We start from the raw sequence: 19100 nt of genomic DNA on the forward strand, positions 1-19100 counted from the left end.
CTGCAGAGGAAATCATTATATACCCAGAAAATTAAAAGATATCTACAACATACTCTATAATTAATGAATGCAGCCAAGTTACAGGACATAAACTGCACAAACCAACTATATTTCTATGTACAGTGTCTTAGTTGCTTGCTGGTTGCTGACCCAAAATACCCAACACCCAGAGTTAAAGAAGGAAAGGTTTATTTTAGCTCACAATTTGTAGAGGTTTCAGTCCACAGTCAGCTGGCTCCAAGGCAGGGAAGTATGGCAGATGGGGATGGCAGAGAAGAAATAGTTCATGGCAGGGTAGGCAGAAGGCAACAAACAGTAAGTCTTCCTTTATTCTGTCCCTTTTGGTGCCACCCACATGCAGGGTGGGGCTTTTCCCTCTTCAGTAAATCCCTTCAGACATCACACACCCTTAATTCATATCACACACCCTAGATCCAGCCAACTCAGAAAATCGCCACCTGTGGAGCATATGAGGCTTTGGGGGGACATCTAGATACAAGCTACAACAACTATCAATTAACATGATATAATTAAAAATATAATACCATTTGCAATCACTTGAAAGCAAATATTATATTTAGGTATAAATTTAACAAAACAAGCACAAGATTTTATAGGCTGAAAATTACAAAATGCTAATATAAAAAACTAAAGATCTCGAGAAACACCCTGTACTGTTATGCCTTATATGTAGCTATCTCCACAAAGCCCCATTTCTGGGGGGGTTTGGGAAGGTGGCTGGATCACAGGTGTGTGACACTGGATTAAGGATGTGATAACTGGATTGGCTCACTGATTGGTTTAGCATTGTTCTGGGTGTGGATAATGGGAAGGCCCACCCTGTGTATGAGTAGCACCAACCAACAGGCTTGTAGCTTGAATGGAAAAGAGGAAAGAAAGGCTCATTGTTGGCTGTCTCCTGCCTACCCTGCCATGGACTGTTTCTCCCCCTGCCATATCTCTCTGCCATGCTGTCCTGCCTTGGAGCCAGCTATGGACTGCAATCTCTACAAACTGTAAGTCAAAATAAACCTTTTCTTCTTTAACTTGTGGGTGTAGTGTATTTTGTCCCATCCACAAGAAAGAAAGACAGATTTTGGTACCAGAGAAGTGGGATTGTTGCTGTGACACTACCTTGCCATATAGTTCAGAAGCCTTTGGAACTGACTTATAGGAAGTTTGGAAAGTTTTGGAGATGCTGGCTGAAGAAGCAGTCCTAGAATGCTGTGACCTGAGCTTGATGGGAGATTCTGGTCAGAACCCAGAAGACCAGAATGTTGATAGAAATGCAGTTGATAAAGACCAGGTTCAAAAGGTTTCAGTAGAGAACAAGCACCATATTGGCAGTTGGGACTCCAGACCGTGTGTTATGTTCTAGCAAAAAATCTGTCTACATTTTGCTCGTGTCCAGAGACATTACAGGATACTGAGATTAAGGGTAGTGAACTAATTAATCTGGCAGAAGAAATTGAAAGGCATTCTAATGTTGAGGCAGTGGAATGTGTACTGCTGGGGATTTTAGCCAGTATTACCTTGAGAAGCAAGAACAAATGGCCTTGCAGAATGATTTTAAAAGTTTTTGAGTTTGACCAGAAAGGAAAAACAAAGTGCAGACTTTGAGATGGACCAGAGGAGACCTTGATTGCTAAAAAGATTAGTATTAATAAGCCAAGTACTTCAAAATCAGACAATAAAAATGATGGCCTGGGGGCATCACAAGAACCAGCAGTACTCCACCTTTTACAGCTTCAAAACTGCAAAAATGAAAGACTGCTTTGAGCACAGAGCCCCAGAGCACCATGTTCCACAATGATGGAGGTGTTGGAAATTTGTTCCTCTGGATTGGGTTCATTGTGCTCAGCAATCTTGACCTCCTCCCTCAAAGAGAGATGGAAGCCTGGCTACTGCTTCAGTCATCCACATGGTGCTGGTTTTAGATGCATGCAGAATGCAAGAGTTGTGTGGTCAGGAAGGCTTCTACCCAGATTTCAGAAGAAATTCTGGGTAGCCAGGCAGTATGCCCCTGAGAAGGCCATGTGTGAAGCTGTGAGTGTAAAGCTGAAAGTGCAATGGATACCCTAGAAGGTTGGAGAAGCCAGGAACATGGGTTGGCTGAGGAATGCTGCAAAGAGTGAGCAATGCTGGCCCAAGAGAGAAGCCATGAGAGCTATAACCACTGGCAATGCCGTGGGGGGAGGAAGGTAGAGCCACCCAAGGCCTTTGGAGTTCACATCTTGCCACAGATTGCCCATGGACCTATGGGACCTACTGTTTGCCCTGCTTTATTTTGGTCTTGCTTTAGTCCCATTTCTACCTTTCTACATCTACCTTTTTGAATGGGAATGTTTATTTTGTGCCATGGTATATCGGAAATGTTTAACTTTCTTTTCCTCTTTACAAGGGCTCACAGCTAAGAGTTTGCCATGAATCTCAGAAGAGAATTTAGACTTGGACTTTTCAGCAATGCTGAAACTGTTAAGATTTTGGCCACTCTTAGAGATGGACTAAATACATTTCACATAAAGAGATATGCATGAATGTTTTGGGGTTCAGGTGGGGAATGTTATGGCTCATATATAATGTTCTCTCAAAGCCTCATGTGCTCATAAGTGGGACTTTGGGGAGGTGCCTGGATCACAGGTGTGTGACACTGGATTAAAGGGTGTGATAATTGGATTAGTCCACATACTGGTTTAGCACTCTTCTGGTAATGGATAATGGGAGTACCTCCCACCCTATGTGTGGGTAGCATCAACCAATAGTCTTGTAGTCTGAATGGAATAAAAAGGGAAAAGAAGGGTCACTGTTGGGTGCCTCCTGCCTGCCCTTTCATGGACTGTTTCTCCTGTGCCATACCTCTCTGCCATACTGCCCTGCTTTGGAGCCAGCCAACTATAGACTATAACTTCTACAAGCTGTGAGCCAAAATAAACCTTTCCCTCTTTAACTTGTGGGTGTTGGATATTCTGTCCCAGCAATGGGAAAGTAACTAAGATACATATAGATTGGAAAATTTAACATGGTAAAAGTAACAGTTCTCCCCATGGTGATATATAGATTTAACACAATTCCTATCAAAATCAAGGCAAGATTTTTGTAGATGTAAAATTTATATGGAAAAGTAAAAGAACAAAGAATACCTCAAATAATTTTGAAAATTAACCCATGAAGAACTAATTTACCTAAATTTAAGACTTAATATATAGCTCCAGTAATAGTCATAAAAGAGTACCATGCACTAATGGTGAACAAATAAGCGCATAGACATTGGAACAGAATAGAGAAAACACCCAGAAAAGACCATGTAAGGATCCCCAACAGATTACTGACAAAGGTACAAAAGCAACTGCAAAGGAAAAATACCTTTGCAACAAATCATGCTGGATCAATAGGACATAAGAGCTGAAGGAAGAACTTTAACCTGTTTGTTTGGTTTTTAAGAGATGCAGTCTCATTTTGTTGCCCAAGCTAGCCCCCAAATTGGCACAAGCAATCCTTCTGCCTCAGTCTCCTAAGTAGCTGCAACCACAGGCATGTATTACTGTCCCTAGCTTTTAACCTAAATCTTACACATTACACAAAAATCAACTCAAAATGGATTATGTTAAATGTAAAATGCTAAACTACAAAATGTTTACCAAAAAAATAGAAGAAAATCTGCAGGATCTAAAACTAGGCAAAGAGTTTTAGACTTTACACCAAAAATGCAATTCATAAAAAAAGAAAACTTGATAAATTAGATTTTATCAAAATTAAAAACTTAGGCTTTTTGAAAGACTAGTAAGAGGATGAATAGACAAGCTATAAACTGGGAGAATATATTTGTAAGCAATCTGACAAATGACTAATATATAGGATATATGAAAAATCAACTTTTTAAAAATTCACAGCATAAATAGGAAAAACAGGCAAAAAATGCAGATGAAAAACAAAAAGATGCAAAGATTCAATATCATTAGCTATTAAGGAAGGGTAAAAACCACAATGAGGTGGAACCATACAACTATCAGAATGGCTAAAATTTAAGAAAAAAATAGTGGTAATGCCAAATGATTGTAAGGATGTGGAGAAACTGGCTCTCTTATCATTGTTGATAGAACTGTAAATGGTGCAGCTACTCTACAAAATAATATGGAATTTGTTATAAAACTAAACATGGAATTACAATATGGTACAAAATTGAGCACTTATTCCAGAAAAAAATGAAAATGTAGGTTCGCACAAAGTTTTATACATAATTGATTACTGGTGGCTTAATAATACCAAGTAGAAAAAAATCCAAATGTCCTCAGTGGGGGAATGGTTAAACAAATGGTTCATCAAGATGATGAGCTACTACTCAGCAACAAAAAGGAACAAACTATTGGTACACTCAACAGCCTAGATGAATCTCCAGAGAACTACTGAGTGAAAAACTACCTCCAAACAGTTACATGCTGCATGACTTCATTTAAACATAATTCTTGAAATGTGGTTCAAGGAGGGGGTAGAGGCAGGAGAGAAGTGGTTATGGCTGTAACAGGACAATACAAGAGATCCTTGATGCTGGAAATGTTCTATTATCTTATTGAAATGCATCAGTGTACTGACTGTATTACTTGTACAAGGTCTTGCAAGATGTTACTATATTAATCAGACTTACACTACTATAACAAAATATCTAACAAGAGCTAAGGAAATAGAGATGTTTATTCTGGCTCACAACGCTGGATATTTAAGTCCAGGATTAGACTGACATTGGTTTGGGCATCTGGCAAGGGCACCACATAACGATAGCATGTTGGAGCTAATGGTCACGATACAAGATAAGAAGCAGAAAAGTTGACATAGCATGCTCCTAATGACCTAAGGACCTCTCAATACTGCTACCCACTATATATTGACCTTTAGGAAATACCCACAGCAGTTACCAGTAGGAAGAACTGGGTAATGGGTACATGAGATCTCTGCAATTGCATTTGAACCTACAGTTCACACGAAATAAAAATTAAGGATTGTTAAAAATGGCATTATCTCAAAATAATTTTTAAATGGCACTGTCCTCCCAAAGAATTATCAAACCTGGGCTGGGAATTTAGCTCAGTGGTTCTGCCGCCTGCCTCACAAGCATAAGGTCTCAAGTTCAATGCCCGGTACCAAAAAAAAAAAAAAAAAGAATTATCAAACCACTTACTACCAAATTTTAGTGTTTTTAATTTTGTTGACAAGTGATAAAAGAGCTCACTCTAACAACTTAATATGGAAGCATTTACCAAGTGCTTGTGCTACCAACTAGGAGACTTAGAAATAGGCAAAGAAAAAAAAATAGGCAAAGATCTGGATGACAATGTAGATTTGGAAGAGAATATATGTTTCTAATAATGTTGAATAAGAACTTTTCTTATAGTTACTTTCTTGTCAGCCAAACATCATACCCAACACCTGCAAATTAAAGGAGGAAAGGTTTATTTTGGCTCACATTTGTAGAGGTTTCAGTCCATAATCAGCTGGTTCCAAAGCAGTATGGTATGACAGAGGGGCATAGAAGAAGAGGGTTAATAGAGATGCAGGCAGGAGGGAGACAGATCCTTCCAGGCCATTGCCGCCAGTTGACCTACCTCCTCCTATCAGGCTTTACCTCCCAACAACACATTTAGCTAAACTAAATGTAGACTAACCCACTGATAAGGATCACATGCCCAATGGTCCAATCACCTCACAAAAGCCCCACCTATAAGTGCATGAGGCTTTGGGGGAACATCTAGATATAAACCATTAACAGAACTACAATGTGAACTCAAGATATTTCACACAATGTCTTTATTCTTGCTCATGATTGCAAATATTTCTAAACACGATCTGACCAGGAGATGACCAATCTACTATGTCCTCCTTCTGTCATGTTGCCCATGTAGAAAGAGAAGGTGGAATGATATATAAGGATACACCACACACACATTCACTCTTCTCTTGCAACTACCTTGTTGCAATTCCTGTAAATATGAACACCTCAAAGGAAGGTAAGAATAGCAAAAAAGAAAGCTTACTAACACCTCCTACTGCAAAGCCTCCTCTTGCTAGTTATAAGGAAAGCTGTACTGCCCTCTCACCCCACCCCCTCAGTTCTAATCTTCCCTCAGGCTTCACAGAATCCATGACTCTACCATCTCTCCCCATTCCTATCCCAGAAGAATTTCCCAAATGCCTCTTTGCATTTAAAACACACTAGTCTCCTCCTAACTTTGCTGGAGTCTTGGCATGGTAGTCATATTCCAAGAAAACAGAAAATCAATACAGAATGAATGTAACTCAACTGTGAATGGTCTTGCCTTCCAGGAAAGCTCTCTTGTAAGCATAGTTCATTTCTTAATGATTAGGTTACTTTTAGAAATTAGAGGTCTAGTTTATACCCAGAAATTTAATATTAAACTATTATTCACACCAACTGGACAATTGCTTTCACCTTCCACCTTTAATGTATCTTGTTGATCTGGCTTTAAGCTGAGAGCAAGCAAGTAAAGCCTGTGGGCAGTCAAACAGTATCCCATGAATGCTTGGGGAATCTACAACAATGACAATGGCCTCTCCTTTGACTGGCTGGATTGATGTGGCTAAGCTGGATGGTCAGGTTCTCCATCTTCCATTTCTCCTCCAGGCCCTCTACTTCCAAAGCTAGGAGTGGTAGAAAGAGATTATCTGCTTTATTCAAACCCACAGTCTCACATTCAGTTCTGACAAATTTAATTGGTTTCTAAATTCACAGCTAATCAGAAAGAACAGTAAGAAAACATTTTATTCATTCAACAGCCATCTGTTGAATGCCTGTGAAGTGCCAGGGACCTGGAGATAAAGCAGAGAACAATATACAGTGACTTCTGCCCTCCCTGGCTTAGAGAGAAGAGAAAGGTGAGAGAATACAAGTTAAAATAATTGTAAATGAACTAATTACATGTGCAATTGCTCACAAGAACATAGAGTTGAGGATCTTGTCCTTTATCAGGATGATAAACAACAATGTAGTCCTGTAGAAATATAAAATAAAAATCTCCAGCCAGGCATGCTGGCACACATCTGTAATCCCAGCTAGTGCAGAGGCTGAGGCAGGAAGATCTCAAGTTCTAGACTGGCCTGGGCAACTTAGCCAGAACATCTCAAAATTAGATTTAAAAAGGGCTGAGGGTATAGTTTAGTGTTACAGCACTTGCCTAGCATGAGTTGAGGTCCACAGTAAAAAAAGAAAGGATAAAGGGAGGGAGAATGAGAGAGTAAAAGAGAGGGAAGAAATGGAGGGAAGACATAAAAGGAACGGAGGGAGATCCCAGTTGCCAGCTTATTATCACCTCTATGTTAAAAGCTAAATGCTATCAGGTTGTGGTGGTGCATGCCTGTAATCTCAGCACTTGGGAGGCTGAGATAGGAGGACTGCTTCGAGTTCAAGGCCAGCCTGGGGAACATAGTGAGTTCAAGGCCAGCCTGAACTACACAGCAAGACCCTGTCTCAAAAAAATAATAAAATTTAAAAAAAACTAAATGCTATTCCAAATTCCCAGAGTAGAAAAGCCAAGTAGAGAACTTTATGATGACATTTCCATAGATGGAGATCACTGAGAAATGAGTAGACCAAGTTAAAGTGAGACCTGTGTCAATTAATATGAACCTCTTGTTATCTATCAAGGTCAGTTAAGCCTCCCCAGGCCATTACTTTAGAACCATGTATAGAGCCTCTGTGCTCCTCTGTCAGTGTCAGCCATCAGGATGGGTCATGGCCTTACTTGACCAAGTTGCTTTCAGTGAAAGCATGGGAGACTTTTTTTGGTGGCCCTCCTTTGGCACACAGTAAATTGTCCTCTGGTGTCCAGCAATCTCCCTGTTTAGGAGGTTGAGTGACTTACCAAAGATGTAGGACACTGTAGAAAAGGTTCCCTTATGTCCTGGATCTCTGTTGACCTTGAGGGGCCAGGGCCAAAATATTGGCTGTCCTCATAGCCCAGTTACCTTTCTAGTTTTGGTCTCCAAACTTTAGTTGTTGAACACCCAGAAGATAAGGTCAATAGCATTAGCATTGTAATGAGTAATGAATTTAACTATTATAATTTTACCTGAATAACAAGCATTTTGAAATTTAAAATATAGAGAACTGTTATTGTTATCAGTCATAGTTGTTTTAGTAGTTGAATTCCTATAGAATATTAACAGAAAAAGAGCCACAAATAATATTTTAACATGACAATTATGATGACTTTACCTTTGTAACACATTTAAATGTCCATCTTGATATAAAGTAGCCATTGTTAAACATACTCATTTTTTTAAAAAACACCAAAAGTTTTTACCTAAATTATCTTTTTAAAAATAAATCAATAAATTATTATTATCTTTTGATAGGATACCATCTAAAGAAAATATCTCAGACCATAAATGTATCTGTTGTCATAAATAGCTGGAGTATATGAAAAAGGCAAATACCTGAATCAAAAAGAGATTATCATCATAAACAAATATTAGAAAACCTGTACAGTCAGCAAGTATAAATACATTTAGTACACCAGAAAAAATAAAACCTTGTTATTGTTGTTTTTACAGGATATTTAGTCCTTTGAAAATGACCAGTGTAAGCATACCATAATAACATATTTAGAATTTATCCCTTTGATGACAACTGATGTAAACATAGTATAATAATATATTTAAGTAATATTTATTGATGTAAGTCTTTTATAAGGCTATGAAAACTATCAGGTCAGTCTGTTGTAAGACGAAAACTGTTGTGGTCCCCCTAGTGAACAAAGACTGGAAAATATTTCCATGCAGCTGCTCCTCTGTTCACCAAGGGGAGCATGCCTTGAACTTAATAGCCTTTATCTATAAACAAAATAGCTGTAAGACTGGACAAAAAACAAAGATCCAAGACAATTTGTAAAACTGGAGCGCACTCAAATATATTTGGCCCAATGGAATTATAATCTCTTTATAATTTTAGGTTTATAATTATAAATAAGAGTATTCAAAACTTTTTGTAAGCCAATTAACAGAGATCTCTTATAGAATTAGAATCAGAAGGAATGAAAACTCTATTCCTGTAAACCTTTTATAACAAACTTGAAACCAACATAAGTAAACATACATATTTCCTTTATAAACCACTTCCACACACCTTCCTGACATACCTAGGCCTTTTGGTCTTGTCCTGCTAACAAGACAAACATATAAAATCCTTTTATATCAAAAATATATCTTTCACTTATAGCTTTTAAATATTTTACCTCTGACTCACTATAAACATTTTATACTTTTGTCAGTCATTATCTCATCCCTAGTGGTCTTTGTTAAGTAAAGTTCCAATTCCTGTTTGATGGTTAGACACAGGTGGTTTCTGTCACTGATTATAGCCCTAAACATATGAGAGTTAAGGCACATAGATCACAAGTTTGTTCAAGGATTCCCACTTTGTTCTTCAGAGCTAGGATGTTATCTATAGTGGAGCTACTGATCAAAGGAGCTATACAACCTTCACTTTAAACAGCAGAAGCAATGGGCTAAGGCAAGCTTTCAAAGGGATACACTACCTAGTTTGTTTCCACAACTACTTTAATAGTTAATCTACTAAACTATAAAACTTTTTCCTATCAACGGGTTACAAAGTGGGGGAGGTACAAGCAGTGAGTGATCGGCTCAGGCTAGGAGTACTTGAGAAGGAGAACAGGTTTGACAGAGGGAGGGTCAAGAGCGTAGGTAGAAAAAGGCTTGTATGTAGGGGATTTCTGACCATTTGTCATTGCACTGACAGAAGTTGCGTAAATCACACGGTATGTTAAAACTGAAAGTGCCATTTTTGGGCCATTATCTAATTTATACTGAAGCCAAACCTGATTACAATAGAAAACAAGTCTTTTTGGCTTAAAGTCTGGTCCCAACAATCCGAGGGGTTTTGAGTTGTGCCAGGAGGCAGCTCAGAGGCGTCGAGGGGTGGGGTTTGGATTGTTGGGCCCCCTTGTTAGAGCAGGTGAGGAGGAGGCAGCTCCCTGGGAGGACAGAGGGGAGAAGCGTCCTTATCTCCTTTGAAAATCTCTGAGTGGGTCTCCCAGATGGAGAGAGCAAGAGGAGCTGGGCTGATGGGACATTGCCCAGGGGCACAGTTCTGGGCCCAGCAGCTGTGGAGGTTTCTCTGACCAAGCGCTTGGATTTCTGAGAAGTCCCCGGAGGGAGAGAGAACAAAACAGAGAACCCAATGAGAGGGAGGCTGAACTCCCTACTCACCCAGACATTGGTGACCGGTGTGGAAGTGTAGTGTCAGCAATGGCAAAGGTAGAAAGCCCTGGAGGGTCCTGGCATGGCAGATATGGTCTGATGGAGATACCCAAAAGGCTGATCAACCCTGTCCTGCAGGGGATCGACCATTAATGGACCATCTACCATCCAAGTCATGGCACCAGAAATGTCAGGTAAAAGGGCCGAAAACCAAGACCAGACCAGGCCACAACAAGCCTTTATTAGGGGAATAGATCTGCCAGCCTGTCTCTGAACAAAGGCAAGACAAAAGCAATATGGCCGGGGCAGGAAGTCTTTTATAGAGACTGGGGTGGGGTTTGGAGGGGTTGAGTGAGGTTGTGACTAGGGAGTGGAGGAGCCAGTGATGTCACTAGGTGGTAGGAGGTGAGCGAGTATTTCGTTACTCTCTAGGCAGGAACGGGGCATGCTGGGAAGAAGGGTTTGTTCTTTGGTGGGAGCAACTATCTTGGCATGATGTCACACAGAGGAGGGGGCAAGGCACTACAGGAAGAGGGCAGCTACTATACATAATAGCTGCTGTGGTAGTGGGAGACCTATCAGGAAGCAGAAAAGCATGTTTAAAAAAAAAACAACAAAAACAAAAACATACCTTAAGCTATTTTGAAAGTGGACCCTGTAACAAGTCCTCTTTCTTCTCCTCCTGATCAAGATTACCTCACACTCTGCTCCCTGAAATCCATAATCCTACTTCACTTGTATAAATAACTTTTGTAGATTCATCTGCACAAAACCGTATGCAGAAAAATCCTTTTAGGACAGTGAAGTGTATTATGAAAAAGCAACCGATAAATCAAACCTATTTGAACTGGAGACTGTGCCAGTTTTGATAGTTCTTATCAAAACTCCCACTAGCTTTACCTTTTACAAGGCCTAACTCCAGTCAAAACTCAGCCACCCCAATTGATCTCTGACAAATGATAAGGAAAATTACATTATCAAAGGTATCTCATACTTTCAAATCTGACCTAGGTATTGATCTGCCCCCAAAAGGAAAAAATAGCTCTGAATTGTTGCTATAGAAGAAACTTGGCTTTCCTTTTGTTTTGTTTCCTTTTCCAGTGCTGGGGATTAAACCTAAGGGCATCTACCACTGAGCTATATCTCCAGATTTTTTTTTTAGTTAGGGTCTCTCTAAATTGCTTAGTCTGACCTCGACTTTGTGATCCTCCTACCTCCTAACTACCTAGGATTACAGGTATGGAAACCTATGTATCTTACATTTTAAATGCAATTTTCCCAAATTTAACTGCAAAATTTTTGTTAATTTAGCTTTGCTTTCTCAAAAAAAAAAAGTATTCAGACTGATGACTCTAGATTTGTTCCTTACAATCAAAAGTTCCACTTCTTCCCAAACATTTCACAAAGCCTGACCTACATTAAGTTAATAACTGACATCTGAAACCTTCCACGCCCTTCATTTCTAAACACCTACAGCTGTAAAGAGGGGTTGAGGGTGTCAGAAAGGGTGGAGATCTATAGTCCGGGCCTCTTGCCACAAATTAGGAATTCCAAAGGAATAATTTATTTTTAAATGATCTGCAGACAATTTTCCATCAATTCTCCCCCTTCACCAACTCTTTTGTAACCAACCACTGCCAGAAAATTCTACCTTTAGCCTCTTAAGCATTAGCCCTCAAACTCTTCCTACCACCTATGCTGCTCCCACTTCAAGATCAGCCTCTGTAACAACCTTTGCGAAGACATTCTCCCTACCTCATCATCTTTCCTCAAAACCCTCTGATTACTTCCCATCTCAATTAGTGTAAAAGTCCAAGTCCACAGAATGGCCGACTTCTGCATCATGTAGTCAGCTCATCTCCTTAGCTCTCCAGCCTTTTCTTTCTATGATCTCCCTCCTTTCCTATTTGCACCTTGTTCACACCTTTCTCTGCTGGAATGTTCCCTCCCTTCCTGGTGGAATTTCCTCAAACATCACCTCCCAGTATCTCCTCCCTATTCAAAACTTCCAACTGTTAACTCCTAAAAATACCCTCTAACTTACTGCATTAGCTATTATTCCACTAACTGCACGATTAATTCCATGATTGCAGGTATTCATCTGGTCCATGCTGTCTCTCCAAGGTGCAGAACAGAGCAGTGCAAGTTAGCCAATAGGAGCTCAATAAACATTTTATAATTAAGAGAGTCAATCACTTGAAAAAGGTCTGCCCCTGTTCTCATCCAAGTTTTAAATCAAGACAAGTTGCCCCTGTCTCTAACACACCAGATGAGCACTGCACAACAAATACAGGTGTTAAGAGTACAGAACTGAAAGCTCAGGGATTTATCAGCAGGTCAAAGAATGTGCTAAAAGTTCAAAAAGCTCCGGCTGCTCCACCGTGCAGCTCACCGCGGGCCCTTCCTGGAGCTTCTCCCCTACATCCTGGGACAGGACCAGTAGCCCCACTGTTCCCAGACCTGAGAAGTTATTTAAGCAACTTCCGGCCTCTTCACGTCGGGAAAAAGATATAGGAGACAAAATAGAAAGGCCTGTCCTTCAGCCTCAGAGCCTCTCCTTTGCCTAGGGTGCCGCCCTTCACAGCTGCCCGGGTCTGAACCGTCCTAACTGCTGACCTCTTTCCCACACCACCAGGCCGCCGAACCTCCGATCCCTACCTCCTCCCGGCTTCCCCTGCGGCTCCTCCGAGCGCATGCGTACTAAGGCTCTCCCGGGTTCTGACTCGGCTAGCGACGCTGCTGGAGGAGGGAACGCCCCCAAAGTAGCGCTGACTTCTGATTGGGTGCTGCCGCTCGCCCGAGTGGGGTTGGAAAGCTGGGGCTGTGCATTTAAAGGAGCTTGCCAGTGAGCCCCTGCGCGCTCGCTTCCTGTTCCTCGCTTCCTACGGACTCTGCAGAATCCTGGTAATCCCGCCGGCATGTCTCAGGTACAGCGCGTGCCTAGCCAAGCAGTGAGGGTGCAGCGAAGAGAGAGGCCCAGACTGTCCCTTTGATGCCCTGCAGTTGCTACTGGACCCATGCCCAGCCCTGATGCTTTGCAGCGCCTTGTGAGCGGAACTTTCCGTTGGAGGTTTTCACAATCTGCTGCCCACGCTGCAACTGCTAAAAAGTTGCCCGTGGGGTGGGCTTCACGGTGAGGCAGGCATAGGGGTAGGAAGCAAGGGTCCTGGATACAAAGGGGGGGGGGGGAGATTGGAGGTTGCAAGTGTTGGAGGAGCAAGGACAGAGTGTCACATCCGGAAGGAAGCTGCCGGACTATGGAGTCGGTGGCTCGGCAAAATAGGAACACAGGAACCCTTAGCTGGGAGTTTGAAGGTCTTGGAAAGTAGGAGCCAAGTGTCTGGAATGCTGAGAGAGGAGAATTGTGGTCTGGAGGAGGTGACCCAGAGGCCTTTATTTGTGCCCTCCACTGTAGACCCGAGTCTGGGCCGAGCTATAGGGAGCGACCTCTGGCTCCTCCCACCTGCCTCTCCCCAATCTGGGCACTGGGACAGAGGTCAGCGCTGAACTCCCGGGCCCTAGGGGCAAAGAGACGACCTGCAGCCAACACCCCTGTATTTGTGCCCTGACCCCTTATCAGCTGTTTCGAACATGTTGTGCACCCCCTGCCCGTAGGTCAGCTTTACTGGTGCCCCAGCCATTCCCTTGTCTGGTCCGATGGTGGCAGACATGGCCATACTGCTTTTCCATGGGGTGTACATTCCAAGCTTTGGCCTGCCTCCTTCACACTATTTCTGGCTGCTGTAGTGGGAGAGCCAGATAGTAGTTGGGGATTGAATGGGTGAACTGATGTGCTTTTCCCTCCTTGTGTTACTGAATATAGCTGCCCTGTGGAGGAAGGAGAGATGCTTGAGGGAGCTGCTTCTCCTGGCCTGCATGGCAAGAGAAGGGCTACTTTTCCATCCTCTCCTCTCCCTGGGCACTGTTTAGGCAAAGCCAGGACTCCTGCCCTCTCCCACTTAGAAATGGCCTTCATATCTCTTCCCCCTTCCTACTTAGGCTGAGTTTGAGAAAGCTGCTGAGGAGGTTAAGCACCTCAAGACCCAGCCAGCGGACCAAGAGATGTTGTTCATTTACAGCCACTACAAACAAGCCACTGTGGGCGACATAAATACAGGTATGCTATACTTCTCATCAAAGCAGGCTCTGGCCTTTTGGCTCAGCAGCCTTGATTGGAAGCCTGTGGGAACTGCACTCTCAGGCCGCCTGAGGCCCTACTCTTCAGGCAGGACATGGTCACAGTCCATGGGATTCCTGGGTTTTAAGCTTAGGAGAGTTTCTCCAAAACCCATCTTCTTAGATTCTCAATGACTCAAGTAGTAGAATTCCGATACTATTGTATTATTAACAACAGCTCTCTTTGCTGGAGAAGAAGTTGAGGCCCTAGTAGACCTACTATAGGCTCTCAGCTCGATAGAAGCTTTCCTGAGTGGCATTGCTTCCACCCTAGATGGGTGGTTTCACACTTGGAGCCATTGGCAGCCTTGCCAAGCCTAACAGAGGAGCAGACACCTGGTGTCCTGTAGCATGTCATAGGTGTTTTTGCTGGTCAGAGTCTGTACCTTCCTGATGACTATTAGTTCTCTATCCAAAAATTTTGGTACGGGTTTTGAAATATGCTTTGGTCTACCATATTCTGTAATATTGTCTTTCCTACCTTGATTTTCCTTCTGTTCCTAAGTCCTTAAGATGTGGTAGTATACAGAGGCAACAGCACAACATGTTCCCTGCAAGGATGCAAAAGTTGGTAATCATGGCAGATTAGAAGGAAGTGCCTCCCATCTCTGTTCAGGAGGGGTAAGCAAGGACCCCAGTTTCACCAGAGCTGGGGTAGTTGGTGAAGCAGATAGGCTGGCTGCTATCTAGCTATAGCTGGAGACACTACCCAGAGCTAAGGATCGTGGACAATGCCAAATCAAACACTGTGCTTCTCATCAAGGGCTTAGTTAAGAAATAGCTTGTGGCAAAAATGAGTTTTACAGTGGGTTGATAAACTATCCTTTCAGCAGGAGAAAGACAGGTGGCCAGAAGGGCTGAAATGCCTTTCTGTCAAATAGTATCTTCGCAGAATCAGGAGGATTTGCTCTCATATGAGTGTAGGTAAGCCTGACGTGGCATCTTATTACCACCTTATCAAGGAAGTATTGGCTCTCTGTAGGGCTTTATTGTTTAGTACAGTACAGTAGCCACTACCACCTGTGGCTATTTGCATTTTAACAGAAAAATTTAATCTCTATAGCCATAGGAGCCATATTTCAGGGACTCCATGATAAATGGGTTCTGAATTAGATGTTCCAAATGTCATCCCCACGGTGGCAGAAAAGGCTGGCTGATCCTACAGTGCTAGGATCCTGATGGTGACTGCAGGTACAGTATCTTTCAGATATCCCACAGAATGCACTTGGGGGTGCTTGATGTTTTTCCAGACACAGTGCCCCAGGCTATGGATACTACAGCTGCTGCTCCCCTTGGCAGTAAAGTTGGTCAGCAGGGTTGGGACAGAATGTTTCCCAGCTGTAGATGATTACAAGACTGGAATCATAAAATCAAGGTAGAACTTTAAAAAGCCTTGCCCTCTGTTTTAAAAAAAAAAACCCTCCCACTAATGGGAGAAATAGACTAACAATGTAGGAGAAAAAATGGGGCTAGGATATGGACAAGCAATTCACAGGCAAGGAGACCCAAAAGACAGATAAGAATGCATTAGGAAGAGAAAGTGGGAGGCAGAGAATAGAGGGAAGGAAGCTTGATAGTACAATGGTGCCTCCATTCACAAACTTAATTCTTTCCATGATTCTGGTTGCAAACCAAATTGGATGAGAACTGAATCAAATTCAGTGGTTAGGTTTAATGTTGACCTTATGGGGGATTCGGTAGTCATCCAGTTCCGTTTGTGACCAGAATCATGGAAAGATTTAAGTTCGTGAATTGAGATACCACAGTATTACCCTTTGCCTTTGTAGCTTTTGAAGTTTGAGTCATGTGAATGGATTTTTTTAAAGAATTTATTGTACAGTTATTAAAAGGAGAAATTTTGGAGGTATTTAACTTACAATTCAAAAATTGTCTTGTAATGAGAACAGTCCTCCTATTTTCTAGATTTTAAGTTTGGATTTCTTTACATCTAGGTTTCTTAAGGCAGAACCTCCTGTGTAAGACCTGTTTAACTATGTGACAGGGCCTAGAAAAAAATCTATGCAATAAAAGATGCCTTTCATGGAAAGAAAGTTCACAACAAAGCAAATCTAATGTCTTTTCTTTCCTTACTTAAGAGCGGCCTGGAATGTTGGACCTCAAAGGGAAAGCTAAGTGGGATGCCTGGAACCAACTGAAAGGTAACTGTCCCAGTCGGTCCCCTCCTTTGTGAAGTCCAGTGGTAAAAGACTCTTCATCATAGAATGTAGGGGGTGAGGGGAGGAAACCTCGCAGGAGGCACATGCTGGAAACCAGCCTGACTTGTGCCAGAGTGGGGAAAACCTGGGCCACCTACTTTCTTAAAGCACATCTCTGAGCAGGGCCATCATTTGAAGAGGAAAGGCTAGAGGGTCAGGCCACTGAGAAACATGCCAGGAGGTAATACTGGCATGAGCTTTGGACATGTTCAGAATAAGGGGTGGTTTCCTGTCCACACCTCCCTTTCCTCCACAAGGCCAGGCAGTGACCCCTTAGCTGGAGTGGCCCTCCCCAGTTCCCATCCAACCAGAAGGGCACATGAAAGAAGGGATTGAGGTAATGCATGGCCAGCCGCTTGTAGGCTCTGTGAATGGAGCTATTATTTGCCGAACACCAACAGCCAAGAAATATCCAAGCTCCTACTAAATCATGTGGCCCCAAGGCAGCAAGACCCAAAAGTTGGCACCAAAGCTCCTGGCAGCTTTTGTGTCCTCACTAGCTAGTTGTTGAATAAGCTCTCTGTCTACTTGCAAATGAGAAACCCATGAATTCAGAAAGGGCACAATACAGTAAACACTGCACAATCCTAGGATTTGCAGCGGGGAATGCCTGTCTGATTATCCCTTTTCACTGGGCACTTCCACACCATTCTCAGGCCCTGAGTGTTTCAGAACCAGCCCCAGAGGTCCGCTCTTCACTGGAGAATCCAGGAAACAGGGCATGACTCTCCCTGAGGTTATCTTCTTTGTCTTTTGTGCTGCAGCAAGGAGACAAAGATCTGTCTCATTCCTCTCCAATAACCAGCTGCTTTTGCTCAGAGCCTGGAACCTCTTCTCTTAGCTTCTCTCTGGGGAGAAGAAAGTGGCTGGCTGCTTTTTCACTGCCAGCTTAGCAGCTCTGGGAGATAAAAGCACAACACAGAAATACACAAAAAGCCAAAGCCATCCATGAAATCAGCAGGACCAATAAAGTTACCCCAGGGACAGTTGCCTGGCTGTCTAGAAGGCTGAGGCTCATGCTGACAGCTTCCACACACACAGGATCAGCCTTGGGCCAGGCCCACCATCTGTGATGTGCTCTATGGAGCAAAAGGTTCCTTGGGTGCTTTAAGTCTAGATCTCAGCAAGTCTCCAAGATGTAGATATACTCCCACTTTACAGCAGAGAAACTGAGTCTTGGAAAGTTAAAGTGAGGCTGACTGGAACCCTAAAGCCAGCTACTTTCCTACCATGCTACAATAATTCTGTTGATTCCTTCCAGGGACTTCCAAGGAAAGTGCCATGAAAGCTTACATCGACAAAGTAGAAGAGCTAAAGAACAAACACGGAATGTAACAGACTGGATTTGGTCACCAGCCACACGTTTAACCTAAAACTATGTAATGCCTTGTTTTTTCTAATACTGTGGGTGATGTGAAATTAGTCGGTTACTCTAGTTCCTCAGGGTGTACCAGGATGTTTCTCTAACAGTTTAAGGAGCAGGAATGGTCACTGACCTCTTCCTTCCCCCAGTAGTTTTTATCTGGAATCAATTCAAATATATTTGTTACTTGAATTCTTTGGTCATCTGGTTTCTTAAAATAATTTGCCTAACCTGTTCCCATCTCTGGCCCCCACTTCCTTTTGCTAAAGATGTCCTCTGGAAGGGCTTTGGCCTGCCTTCCTCACCACACTGCCAGGGTGTGAGGCAGGTGGTCCCACCTGTTCCCTCACCCCCCACATGTTCTCAACCTTGGTGGAGAAGAAAAATGTCTTGGAAGTGGCTTTTCCTCCTTTCCAATTCCAGCCACACTGAGGAAGAGTAGGCAGGCCAGCTTAGACTTCAGTCTGCTTGTATTTCCAGTCTGTCAAGGGTGTGGATGGCCTTGGGTTATGACAGAGGTGGGATTGACAAATGTTTGAGGTTCATCTGAGATCCAACCAGTGCACTGATCGAGAGAAAATCAGCAAGAGTGAGAACTCTGTCAGAAATAGAATGCACATCCGGCATGAGGTATTTCCAGGATTCCTGTGGGAACTTGCCCATAGGCTATAGCAGAGGTGCAACAATCAGTGAACCAAAGAATTCTCCAGTGGGGCAAAGAGGGAACAGGACCCTCATAAGGCTGCAGAGAAGAAAGGTGGAAGTTTGACTGGAGGACTTTGGTTGTTAAAAGGACAAAGGAAGAGGGCTAGAGATGTAGCTCAGTGGTAGAGTGCTTGCCTTGTGTGTACAGGGCTCTGGGGTCCAGCCCCAGCACCACACACATAAACAAAAGATCAGGGCTAGGGTGTGACCCCAGCACTCAGAGGCTGAGGCTAGCCTGGGTAATTTTGCAAGATGCTGTGTCAAAGGATGAAAGAAGAAAAATAATTAACAAGATGCTCCTGGCCGGAAATGTCCCTTCTAGCACTTCTCCAGTCCCACAATATAGGTAGTTTGCCTATTTTGCCAGGGAAGATGCTGAGGCTCCAAGAAATTCGGGAGAAGCTGTCTCAGGT

The 19100-nt window shown here is 42.7% G+C and overlaps 2 protein-coding genes across 8 annotated transcripts in view; one reads left to right on the plus strand and one right to left on the minus strand.

The window, feature by feature from the left end:
- The window catches only part of CUNH2orf76 (chromosome unknown C2orf76 homolog), a 97003-nt gene extending 84005 nt beyond the window's left edge, over positions 1 to 12998 (minus strand). The window contains exon 1 of one of the 3 annotated variants that reach the window (XM_087197998.1): positions 12886 to 12998. The gene's annotated coding sequence lies outside the window, so the exon portion shown is untranslated. The other 2 variants (XM_087197997.1, XM_087198002.1) reach the window with 2 other exon arrangements.
- Dbi (diazepam binding inhibitor, acyl-CoA binding protein) lies at positions 12979 to 18174 on the plus strand. Of its 5 annotated transcripts, none has more exons than XM_087198024.1 (5): positions 12979 to 13154; positions 14227 to 14344; positions 15237 to 15327; positions 16500 to 16562; positions 17881 to 18174. In XM_087198024.1, the coding sequence occupies exons 1-4, from the start codon at positions 13146 to 13148 to the stop codon at positions 16534 to 16536; spliced, it is 255 nt and encodes an 84-aa protein (XP_087054150.1). In that variant the 5' UTR covers positions 12979 to 13145; the 3' UTR covers positions 16537 to 16562; positions 17881 to 18174. The 5 variants fall into 5 exon arrangements, with proteins under 5 accessions (XP_087054150.1, XP_087054147.1, XP_004836119.1 ...); XM_087198021.1 differs by having other exon boundaries at positions 15234 to 15327; positions 17881 to 17955; XM_004836062.3 differs by lacking the exon at positions 15237 to 15327.
- Positions 18175 to 19100: the final 926 nt, after the last annotated feature.

This window comes from Heterocephalus glaber, unplaced genomic scaffold (genome assembly GCF_053883595.1).
Source record: "Heterocephalus glaber isolate CG9 unplaced genomic scaffold, H.glaber_assembly_v1.0 deba00000347, whole genome shotgun sequence".
In the NCBI taxonomy this organism is placed as follows: domain Eukaryota; kingdom Metazoa; phylum Chordata; class Mammalia; order Rodentia; family Bathyergidae; genus Heterocephalus; species Heterocephalus glaber.